Source organism: Perognathus longimembris, chromosome 2 (assembly GCF_023159225.1).
Source record: "Perognathus longimembris pacificus isolate PPM17 chromosome 2, ASM2315922v1, whole genome shotgun sequence".
NCBI lineage: Eukaryota > Metazoa > Chordata > Mammalia > Rodentia > Heteromyidae > Perognathus > Perognathus longimembris.
Genome location: NC_063162.1, coordinates 23,173,308 through 23,186,108, shown reverse-complemented (window position 1 = coordinate 23,186,108; position 12,801 = coordinate 23,173,308). Strand labels below are relative to the sequence as shown.

At 40.0% G+C, this 12,801-nt stretch overlaps 1 protein-coding gene across 2 annotated transcripts in view; it reads right to left on the bottom strand.

Annotated features, from left to right (window-relative positions):
- Window positions 1-1,226: 1,226 nt before the first annotated feature.
- Erlin1 (ER lipid raft associated 1) overlaps window positions 1,227-12,801 on the bottom strand; it is a 34,099-nt gene continuing 22,524 nt past the window's right edge. For both annotated transcript variants that reach the window (XM_048338484.1, XM_048338485.1), the window contains 3 exons: window positions 8,037-8,126; window positions 6,443-6,522; window positions 1,227-3,441 (listed from right to left, as the gene is read on the bottom strand). In XM_048338484.1, the coding sequence (XP_048194441.1) occupies window positions 3,220-3,441; window positions 6,443-6,522; window positions 8,037-8,126 (392 nt within the window). In that variant the 3' untranslated portion in view covers window positions 1,227-3,219. The remainder of the gene's footprint in view (window positions 3,442-6,442; window positions 6,523-8,036; window positions 8,127-12,801) is intronic.

Below are 12,801 nucleotides of genomic sequence, written 5' to 3'. Positions count from 1 at the left end.
AACAGTGACAGTGTGCAAAGGCATTTGATTTCAACTCTTGGTTACCTACCTAGAAACTCTGCTCTATGTTAAAAAAAAAAAAAGCTATGATAGAATTTGGTTCTTAGGTCTTTTTCTAGTATGGTTTTTTTTTTTTTTTTTTTTTTTTTTTTTTTTTTGGCCAGTCCTGGGCCTTGGACTCAGGGCCTGAGCACTGTCCCTGGCTTCCTTTTTGCTCAAGGCTAGCACTCTGCCACTTGAGCCACAGCGCCACTTCTGGCCGTTTTCAGTATATGCGGTGCTGGGGAATCGAACCCAGGGCCTCATGTATACGAGGCAGGCACTCTTGCCACTAGGCCATATCCCCAGCCCCTCTAGTATGGTTTTAAGTTCACAGGAAAACTGTGCAGAAGGAAGGTAATTTTTTTTTCTTATTGTCAAAGTGATGTACAGAGGGGTTACAGTTTCATACGTTAGGCCTTGGATACATTTCTTGTACTGTTTGTTACCTCCTCCCTCATTCCCCCCTCTCCCCTGGTAATTTCTTATACACTTGCTGCCCAGTGTTTTCCAAAGTGTTGAAGCCAGAACACTGGGGGGAGTCTCCCCCCTCACCATGCCCACAAGGGCTGAGCCCAAGGAGCAACCGGGAACCAAGCCTGTAACAGCCCCACAATCACTCCAGGCCTGCTGCTACCTGTTCCCGTCCCCCACTGCCCTCCCTGCCCAAAGGTGCTGAATCAGATTCAGAAAGAATTCATCCATGTATAACAGATCTTCCCGCTCACTGTTCATCTGCATCTGTGGATGATGCCTTGTTCCACTGGCAAACAATTAATACAGGGCCTCCACATGGCATCTGTGATGGTGCAGTCTTCCTAACACACATTTCCTAACAGCACCAACGACTGCTTTCACAAAACGTTACCATCCAATATAAACAACGGTGGAAGTATTTATCATGGCATCCTGAGTGAATGGTCATTAACCTTGTGATCCTAATCCAGACGACCACCTAGTACTGGATGGCATAGAGATCTGTAAGTCAGGCAAAATGCGACACACAAAGGAATGGACTCAGAAATCAGTAAGGATAGAGCTTAAAAAACCTTCTGCACATACCACAATCAGAATAAGCTCTGTTAAATTCTAGAAGTCGCCTTTTTTTTTTTTTTAATTCTTATACCAGGAATGTAGGTACATGGGAATAGACACAAGGGGAAACACAAAACACACACAACCAATAGTAAAATAATTTTAATTTCTTATTTTAAAAAAGGTAGTATTTCACATATAAATTTAAACCTCAAGATTACAGTGTACATTTACCAAAAGGAACATCCCTGAAGGATGGCTATGCAGCTCACCGAGTGGGCAGAGGGAAGCTCACTCCACAGGGAGTTTATGCAGAAGTGCTTTCTTTTATATTTCACAACACACTTCCTTGTTCTTCAATCCTGCTCATGGCTGGTAAGAAAACCCACTCCCATCACTATGGGCCAATGGCATTTCACTTACAGGAATGGGAAAACCTCTCTAGGAATGAAAGCACAAAGCTCAATGATCCAGATTACCCACAACAATCATTATTTATCTGCAGCAACAATAAAGACAAGTTTATTTTTGTAATTCAAACTTTTTTTTTAAGGAGGGCTATAGAACACAAAATTCATTCATGAAGAGAATTTATGTAACTAAATAACCAAAACCCAATGTTCTCCATATTACAAATGCCTTTGTAGTAAAACCCAGGAAAAAAGACTCATTCAATTCTAGATTTTCCTTTCCCAAATAAAGTGTTTGGCACAACTTATCCATGGTGGTGAGACTGACAGCTGAGAGATTTCTGGAAATGGTCCCATGACTTCTCTGTCTGGCCTCAACACAGTACACACAACAGGTCAACAAGCTACACAAACTCAGGCTGAACTATGCTGCACAATGTTCAAGAAAGTTCATCTGAAGGGGAACCCCCCCCCAAAAAAAAAAAAAAACAGGTCCAGATGAAGTAGAGCTAGGATAGCCACAGGTTAACTGTCATCTTCTCACAGAAAATAAATGATCTGGCTGCTCAGGAAGTCAGTTGACTCCAGATCTCAAGGATAAGGTGAAACCAAATCATCTTTGATTTCAGCATCCTAGGGTCAGGAGGAAGGAGAAAAAGATGACCAAAAATGCTTATTAGTGTTCCACACGCTGAACAGAAATCAGGGTGCTAGTAACTACGGCAGCCCTAGGAGTTTGCCTTAGATAGAAGTGCTGGGGCAAATGAATGTACCCCAAATCCAGTTTTAAAAATAAAAACTCCCGCAATGATGGCATAATACTGTGCAGTTATGTAGGAATTTTATGTAGTTCTGTGTGTGGTAGAAGCCCTGTCACATTCTTGGCCAGTCAGAGCTGAGAGGTGACACATAAAGAATTGTCTGTGGCTACAAACCAGGCATCTTAGTCACACTCAAGCAGGGCAGAGATGCTGACAGCCACCACCCGACCACAGGGGGAACGTGCGACCCTAGAGCTTTGGTTCAAAGTTTCATCTCCTTCAAAACTGTAAACCAAGCTTTCTTTATTTGAGTCTATTAATGCAATAAACTAGTGATTAGGAATCTCTGGTTGGGTGGCAAAGCGCATGTCCCTGTAGGCCACCAACCTGTCTGTAAGAAAGCAGAAAGGTTCAAATTCTATCAAGTGAATGATTGCTCAAGTGGAAGATCATTTTCTGAGGAACCAGCTGTCTGGATGTTAATCACATTGATGAACAGTAGGATTGGACCCCAAAGAGAGCTGGGTCCTAGATGTAATCAGTCTTTTTTAACTTACCATGTCTTGATAATCTTCTTCTATTTCTCGAATGGCTTGAGCCACACATCCCAGGGGACCAATGTAAACATTATTCAATAGACCTCAGCTTAGGAAAACACAGCTTGTTATATATTTAGTGTTTAACATTCCAGTGCAGGCAGTATCGTAGCATTAGACATTCCCTCACTCATGAGTATCAGTTTAGAAAGGAACACATACACATACAGGATACTTGATAAAACGTGGCTGAAAAGACCATCTAAGTGTCAGACAGCTGGTTCTATCCCACAATCAGCTGACAAACTAGGACTATCACAAGAGAGCCAGGACAGACAGAGCACAAGTTCTCTGTAAATCTGAGGAGACCATATAACCACTGTTCCCAGTTAGACTTGAGCCACATTTCAATACGAAGGAGCATTTCCACCTCTTGCATCAACCTGTGTTCTCCTTGTTTTGGACTGCACTCTCTCCAGAGGGCTCAGGAGCCTCCTCACGGGGGAGGGAGCTTTCTCCTCCAGTTCTAACACCTGAATATTTCAAAGCACAAGATGAGTCCACGAACATGTGAGGGATGTTGCTGCCAAAGTAGATCTTACTGTTAGAAGCAATGGCCTGGTACTTTTGGAGCTCCAGATACTCAGGGGTCAACTTGTGCTGTGTGGAGGCAAACAAGAGCAAAGCAATCAGGACACTTGTATCACACCATCTCCTTTGCTTCAGAAGCATTTCTCCTATTGCTCTCTTGAATATCATGACTCAATTCTTAGTGTTTACCTATCAATACACTCTTTCACTCACTCTGGAGTGGGGCTAAGTTTTTGGCTTACACTTCTTCCTTATCACAGTTACTGAGAAGGCAGAGGCAGGCAGGAAAGCCATGGTTCGAAGCAAGCCAGGTTGATATTAGTGACACCCTATCTCAAAACCAAAATAAAAACTGAAGGGCTGCGATATAGGTCCAATGATACAAACCTTCCTGTATGAGGCCCTCAGTTCAATCCTCAGTACCAGAAAAAAGGAAGTAAAGTTTCTGTCTTACTGCTGGAAAAGTTCCCTACTTAAAATTCATGTTTTAATAGAAGAGGAGATTGGGAAACAAATAATGCTAACTAGTGATAATAATTAATATTCTGACAGTAACTTAGGGCCTGTAAGAACTCTTATTACATACGCTTTTCATTTCATGTAGCTGAACTCAACCTGGAATTGACTTGGAATTTCTGATTCTCTTGAGAGGTACAGAGGTGCATGGATAAGACTGTTAGTTCCTAAGGAAGGCTTAGGTTTACACTATTATAATGAGCTCTAACTTCATTGTTCTTAATCAAATTCTAGAAGTGGAAAATCTCATCACCTGACTTGCCATCTTGCCTTTACTCAGAAGCTGGCTGTCCAACTGTGATACATACTTTGCCCACCACCAGATCTGTCAGCATTTTGCTTTAAATCATGCTGCCAACATACAACCAACCAAAATCTCTCTGGGTTTGACTAAAATTCTTTTTTTTATCCATTCTCAAAATGTATCCTTCCAAAGTCCCTCAGAATCTTCCCTAATAATCAGTTTTTCATGTGGAGCCCAGTCTGTCTTTTAAGCAAGCCCTTTACTCACCCATAAGTACTATCTCTATACTCCTTGATCTCTAATCTTTTCAATTAATTCTTATCCTCTGTTACAACACTGCAGTCAAGTCTGGTCATAGCACCCAACTAAATGATTAAGTTTTTTAAATTTAAGTTTTTACTGAGTAGCAATTTTTTCAAAATGGCAGAAAACTACTGCCTCTTTCAAAAGAAGGTTGATCTTGATAACAAGGTCTTGATATTTGTGCCTGGCCAGCTTCTCCCATTACAAGTTTAAACAGCTTGTTTTTGTAAACTGAAGTTTTCTATTTTGTTCTTGTTGGGATCAGATTCTACTTGATTTCTATAGATCTACGTCCCCAATTACTTTTTTTTTTTTTTCAATTTTTTTTTTTTTTTTGGCCAGTCCTGGGCCTTGGACTCAGGGCCTAAGCACTGTCCCTGGCTTCTTCCCGCTCAAGGCTAGCACTCTGCCACTTGAGCCACAGTGCCGCTTCTGGCCGTTTTCTGTATATGTGGTGCTGGGGAATCGAACCTAGGGCCTCGTGTATCCGAGGCAGGCATTCTTGCCACTAGGCTATATCCCCAGCCCCCCCAATTACTTTTTAAGTTTATTTCTAAATCTATATTGGATTCCTAAGTACTCACAAGTCACATTCCGTCAACAAAACTGTCATCATTTCTTCTGAATGCAGGCTGTGTTGTTCCTTTATAAATTAAAATTTTAAGCTAGGTATATCATAAATCTTGATTCTAATCCTTCAACTTGTATCAAATACCTTAGCTGTCTCTATAGCTATCTTTTACCTGCTTCAATGTACTCTACAATTAATAATCTTTTTTTTTTTTGGCCAGTCCTGGGCCTTGGACTCAGGGCCTGAGCACTGTCCCTGGCTTCCTTTTTGCTTAAGGCTAGCACTCTGCCACTTGAGCCACAGCGCCACTTCTAGCCATTTTCTGTATATGTGGTGCTGGGGAATCGAACCCAGGGCCTCATGTATACGAGGCAAGCTCTCTCACCACTAGGCCATATCCCCAGCCCGTACAATTAATAATCTTATACATTATGGATATACCTTTTCCTTTTCAGAATTTTATCCATGTTCTAGCTGCCTTTTAATTAACTCTATATTCTCTAGTCAACGTATCCAGCGCCTTACATAAAAACTGTCATCTATACATCACCCAACCTCCTCTCTTAAATTACTCTACATGGAATTCCTCAAGACTTTAACAATTTTTTAATCTAATGAACAAGAAGTACTCAATTGGAAGCACTTAGGTGAGTATGTGTGTGTGAATGTATGTGTCTCTGTCTTATAGTGTGTCTGTTAAAACACTACAGAGGGCTAGGAATGTGGCTTAGCAGGAGAGTGCTTGCCTAGCATGCAAGAACCCCTGGGTTCGATTCCTCAGTACTACATACACAGAAAAAGTCAAAAGTGGTGCTGTGGCTCAAGTGGAAGAGTGCCAGGCCTGAGTACTGTCTCTGGCTTCATTTTTGCTCAAGGCTGGCACTCTACCACTTGAGCCACTGCACTACTTTAGCATTTTCTGTTTATGTGGTGCTGAGGAATTGAACCCAGGACTTCTTGTATATGCTTAGGCAAGCTCTCTACCACTAAGCCATATTCCCAGCCTGCATTGAATTTTATGACTGCATTCTCCCCACTTTCTTTCATTTGTCTAACTCCCTCCCACCTTTTGAGTACCTGTTTCCTGGTGTACATTTTGTTGAAGTTCCTACTTCTTTTTTTTTTTTGCCAGTCCTGGGCCTTGAACTCAGGGCCTGAGCACTCCCTGGCTTCTTTTTGCTCAAGGCTAGCACTCTGCACTTGAGCCACAGTGCCACTTCTGGTTGTTTTCTATATATGTGGTGCTGGGGAATCGAACCCAGGGCTTCATATATATGAGGCAAGCTCTCTTGCCACTAAGCCATATTCCCAGCCCAAGTTCCTATTTTTATAAGGAACTACACAAAGTTAAGCAGTTGGCTGATTCATGTGAGTTACTGAAAAAGGAAAACTACAATAGAAACAATATCTAGGAAAATGATATGAAGATTAGTAACCTTGTTTGAGGTGGCGTATTTGTGTGCAGCATAATACTCAGCATCTGCTTTCGCCTTCTCACGGGCCAGGAATGCAGCATCTAGCAAGTAAAAGAAGCCAGACATTTAAAACAAAGAAAAACTCCAATCCATTCCCTTGGCTGAGTCTCTTTCCTGCTGCTTAATGTTTGAATTGTTTATTATACTTTGAAATTGTATAGTATTGGCAGCTTTCAAACCCCAATCCCTAGACAGCTCCCTTTCAAAGGAGACTATCTGTTCACTGTTAAAACAACAACAAAGGGCTGGGGATATAGCCTAGTGGCAAGAGTGCCTGCCTCGGATACACGAGGCCCTAGGTTCGATTCCCCAGCACCACATATACAGAAAACGGCCAGAAGCGGCGCTGTGGCTCAAGTGGCAGAGTGCTAGCCTTGAGCTGGAAGAAGCCAGGGACAGTGCTCAGGCCCTGAGTCCAAGGCCCAGGACTGGCCAAAAAAAAAAAAAAAAAAAAAAAAAAACAACAACAAAAACCAGCTCAGCCAGGCACTGGTGGCTCACTGTAATTCTGGCTATTCAAGAGTCTGAGATCTGAGGATTGCAGTTCAAAGTCAACCTGGGCAGAAACGTTCATGAGATTCTTATCTCCAATTAACTTCCAGAAAACAGGAAATGGAGCTATTGCTCAAAATGGTAGAGCACTAGTCTTGAGCAAAAGAAGCTGAAGGACAGTGCCCAGGCCATGAGTTCAAGCCCCAGGACCCGCCAAAAGCAAGTTAACAAAAAGAGCTAGGCTTTTCCTACCCGCAATGTAGTTCTTTTTTCTCTACTTCTTTTCTTTCCTCTTCCAGATAATTTGTTATAGCTGTTTTTGGTAGACATAAAAGAAACTAGTGGTCGGATTAAATAATAGGCTTTTTTTTTGGGGGGGGGGGTTGGTTGTAAGGCTTGAACTAGCACTGACTACCACTACCTTAAAACATAGTGGCACTTACAGTTTTCTGGTGGTTTAATGGAGATAGAGTCTCATAGGGGCTGGGAATATGGCCTAGTGGCAAGAGTGCTGGCTGCATATATATGAAGCCCTGGGTTTGATTCCCCAGCACCACATATACAGAAAATGGCCAGAAGTGGCGCTGTGGCTCAAGTGGGAGAGTGCTAGCCTTGAGCAAAAGGAAGCCAGGGACAGTGCTCAGGCCCTGAGTCCAAGGCCCAGGGCTGGCAAAAAACAAAACAAAACAAAGAGTCTCATGGACTTTGAACTGAGCTGGGTTTGAACTGAGATCCTTAGATCAGATCTCAGCCTCTTAAGAGCTATTATAAGTGTGAGCAGCCACCTGCACCTTGCTGAATAATTCTTATACTTCGAGACTGAAGAGACAGCCAGTAAGCTCAAATTTAAGGAAGGAAATGAAACACTGAGCTACCAGGGTCACAAACCAAAGCAAGCACTTCATATATAATAGTATTTTGGAAATTCCATTTAGAATATCAGACCAACTACTTCTCCCAGATCAGAATATCCTATGGTCTTCCCACCCAAGACAATCCAGAGCTGATCCCTGAAGTAGAGCAGCAGATCTGGACAACAGTAGAGCCTCATACTCTAAGGTACCTTCAATTTCAGAAATGCGCTTTTCAGTTTCTTTCTCCATCACTTTCTGCTGAAACCGAATTTTTGCCACTTGTGCAATCTTCTCAGCTTCTATAATTACACAAAAAAAAGAGGACACATTAAAAATGATGGAATTCCATCAACACTTCTCTCCATCATGTGGGAATAAGCAATGAGACGTCTAGTTCTTGAAAAATGTTACTTTTAGTTCTAGAAACATATTGGAGTAGGTTACTAAGAAATACTTCAGCTAATGCTTTTAACATTCCACATTAAATACAACATGTTTGTTTCTAAATACATGGCAAGCTCATATGGAAATGAGATATTCACGTGACATAAGCAAAGGAAGAGCTGAGAGCCTTACTATGGTGGCAGTTGTAGGGGTGGTAAACATGGGGACAAAGACTTGGGTAATGGCTCAAGTAGGACAAGATGAGGCCTTGCAATGTGATAACTGAGAATACAACTTAAAACTCAAGAACTCTAAAGATGCAATTCCAGTGGGATGGGGCAATAGTCCACTTGCCCAGTGAGAGCTTTCCTCTACCTAGATACATTAGATACTATAACAGAGAAACCGAAGGACTCTAAAATACAGAAAGAACTCTTAAAAGCAAGTAGAAAGAGAAAATTACTCAAGAGACAATTAGAATGACAGTATTTTTGTAATAAGGTATAAGAAGCCAAATAAAAATGTAATAATACTAGCAAAGAAAAAAAACCCCTTAGTTTGGTGTGGAACTGTAAACTAAATTATCATTTAAAAATAAAATGAAAGCATTTTTACACCACGGATGACCAAACAAGTTCTCCACTCAAGTGTTCACTGAAAAAAGAAAAAAAAAAAAAGTAAGAAAAAAATGCTAGACGCAAGGTAGAAGAAAAAAAAAAGACCAAACATTTGTAAATCAAAGTAAATGTTTACTATGAGAACCAATAAGCATCATGATGGTACAATCAATGGGAAGAGAAAAGTAACATGAAACTAAGAACACAAAAAACCAATAACACATGAAATTGGAGGACAGAGGTAGGAGTTAAAGCATTCCAAAGTAATATTCTAGATGAGAATATAGAAAATACTAACTTCAGCCTTTGTCAAGCATACTTGTTAACATATCAGAGGTGATGACTATTGTCTATTTCAGAAACAAGACTGTTAAATTTCCAGCCTAGTAAAAGAATGAAAGACAACTCAATTAACTGAATATCAGAAATGAAGGGGGAAGGGAAAGTAGAGGAGAAAAAAATGCATGATAAACAGCACAAAACTGAATGATGCAAACAAAATCTAAATATAGCAGTAACCACAAGAAATATAAAAAGACTAAAACTCACCAGTTAAAAGACAGATTCTCACATTTTTGGATAAGATAACAAAATCCAGCTATATGCTGTTTATAAGAGACACACCTAAAACAATGACATAGAAAAGTTGAAAGTAAAAGGATGGGAAGATATATAGCAAGAAAAAAATAACCAAAAGAAATCTGGCATAGCTATATTATTTATCATTGGACAAAATAGATCATAAGCCACAAAGCAGGTTTAAAGATAAAGAATGTGTGGGCCTAGGTACTAGTGGCTCACACCTGTAATCCTAGGTAGTCAGAGGCTGAGATCTGAGGATTACAGTTTAAAGTCAGCATAGGCAAAAAAGTCCATCAGACTCTTATCTCCAATTAACCACCAAAAAGTTAGAAGTGAAGCTGTGGCTCAAGTGGTAGAGTGCTATCCTTGAGCACAAAAGCTCAGGAACAACACCCAAACCCCGAGTTCAAACCCCAGTTCTGGCACACGTGCGCACGCGCGTGTATACACACACACACACACACACACACAGATTGTTAAAAGACAGAAACAAATAACAAAAACAGAAGCAATTTTCCAGGGAGATGTAATAATCCTGAACTGTAATATTCTTAATGATAAAGGCCCAAAACATATAAAGAAAAAAATTACAAGTGAATGTGAAAAAGTTAACACATCTTTCTATAGTAAATGATAGATCATGAAGACAAATAGCAGCATTGACTTAATTGATTTATACAGAAATCTGCATCTAACCAATAGGGAACATATATATTCCTTTTTTTTTTTTCAAGCACACATAGAACATTTACAAAAAGAGCCATGAGTAGGTAGGCTACAAGACAAATTTCAATACTTAAGAATTCATGTATTAGATTTTATTTTCTGACTAAAACTGACACTGAAAAATCAACCAAAAAAAGGTGAGCTTCAAAACCCATTGAGCCAGAAATGCAAAATACTATAACTAACTCATAAGTCAAAAGATGAAATTACAATGAAAATGTTTCTGAAGGAATTAAAACTGAATATGAACAAACAAAATACATTTCAACATTTTATAGACAGAATAAAAATTACAAATAACACTGGAAAGACATAAAAATCAACAAAATCAAAATCCAGTTCTCTAGAAAAAATAATAAAGCCTATCTGGTTCTAGGTCAGCCTAGGCAAAAAGTCACCAAGACCTCCACCCCAACAATAAAGCTAGGCAGGACCTAGGCACATCCCACAGGGTGAGTTAAGGAGAAGGATTATTGCTCTAGGCAAGTCTTAAAAAAAAATGAACACCAAAACCCACAATACCCTATATGAAAAACACCTAAAGCTAAAAGGGCTGAAGGTCTGGCTCAAGAGTAGAGCACCTGAAGAGCAAGCATAAGGCTCAGAGTTCAGACCCTAGTACTAACCAAAAAACAACTAAGCAGTCAAAAACCTTCCAAATACCAGAATAGATAAAATCATCATATTAAATGTCACCATAAAATACAAGCAAACAAAAAGCACAAAAAACAAAGAATAAAATGGTTTTCACACTGAGTGCTACCAGACCTACAAAGAAGAGATATTACTTATCTTATACAAAATGCTCTAGAGGGAGCTGGGGATACAGCCTAGTGGCAAGAGTGTTTGCCTCGTATACATGAAGCCCTGGGTTCAATTCCCCAGCACCACATATACAGAAAATGGCCAGAAGTGGCGCTGTGGCTCAAGTGGCAGAGTGCTAGCCTTGAGCAAAAAGAAGCCAGGGATAGTGCTCAGGCCCTGAGTCCAAGCCCCAGGACTGGCAAAAAACAAACAAACAAAAAATGCTCTAGAGGGCTGGAAATATGACTTAGTGGTAGAGTGCTTGCTTAGCATGCAGGAAGCCCTGGGTTCGATTCCTCAGTACCATATACACAGAAAAAAGTAGGGCGGTGGCTCAACTGGTAGAGTGCTAGCCTTGAGCAAAAAAGCTCAGGGACCAGTGCCCAGGCTGGCCCTGCTTTCAAACCCCAGAACTGGGGGTGGGGTGGGAGAAAGATCTAGAAAATGAAGACATGCTCTTCACATAATTTTGAGACTAGTAGAACCATGATTAAAATAAAAAACTACTGGGTGCTGGTGGCTCACACCTGTAACCCTAGTTACTCAAGAGGATGAGATCGGAGGCTGCCTGTTCAAAGGCAGCCTGGGCAGGAAGGTCCATGAGACTCTTATCTCCAGTTAAGCACCAAAAAAGCTCAACATGGAGCTGTGGTAGAGCAAAAAAGGCCAGGGACAGCACATAGAACTATCACATGTTCACGCACGCGCACACACAGACACAGGTAAAAACACAAACCAAAATGAAAAATACCCAAAACAAACAAAACTTCATGCTAATAATCTAAGAAAATTATAAGTTGATGTAATTTACAGAAAAGAAAAAATTTTAAAGAAATTACCAGCAAACCATAATGAAGAAACTTATGATAAACTTCCTACATTGTGACTGAGTAGGTTTAACCCAAGAATAAAAAGAATATCCAGTAACAGAAAATCTATTGGTATAATGCAACATATTAGCAGGTTTAAAAAAAAATTTAAAGCTGGGTGCTAGTGGCTCAGACTTATAATCCTAGCTACTCAGGAGGCTGACCAGGACCAGAAAAAGGAAAAAAAAAAAAAAAAAAAAAAAGACAAGCAACAAATTGAAAGAAGACATTTGTAATGCATTAAAGTGAAAAAGAATTAGTGCCTAAAGAGGACCAACAGTTCAAACTACAATAATACGATAGATATTAAAATTATATCACACAGTATCCAAAAGTGAACAGGCATAAATACTTGAGTCTGATAATGTTGAATCCTCAAAGTTGGGAAAACGCAGAAAAGGGAACTCAAATATCGCAACATAGAAACCAGAACGCCAACATTGTTGAAGAGAGGGTAAAACGAAAGGGTTATTTTAGAGAGCATTTTGTCAGTCAGATCAATTTGAAGATATGCACTCTATGGCTTGGCAACTCTATTTCAGAGTTATATTTTCAAGAACGGTCCTTCTTAAATGCCTAGCTACCTGGGAAGCAAAACTGAACACAAAAGCTCAGGGACTACTCCAAGGCTTTGAGTTCAAACCTGAGGACTGGCACAAACAAAAACATTTCTAATTTAGTCCTTAGTAACCTGTACTCATCTCATTGTGATTCTGGAAAAAGCTGGTGATAAGAGTACAAAGCCACATCACACACTGAATAATGCTCCAATAATAGAAATGCACGAGAAGACACGGAAACACAGAAAAAGATATTATCATAGTAGTGTTTGTAACAAGGACAAACAAAAATTTAACTTCAGAAGTAATTCACTAGAATAAGTTGAGGTCTACTTATAGGATGAAATTACACAGCAGTTAAAAACGAATTACCTAAAGGAGTACTCTGATGCACTGGATATATTAAATTGCAATCTCCTTGTAAAACTGTGT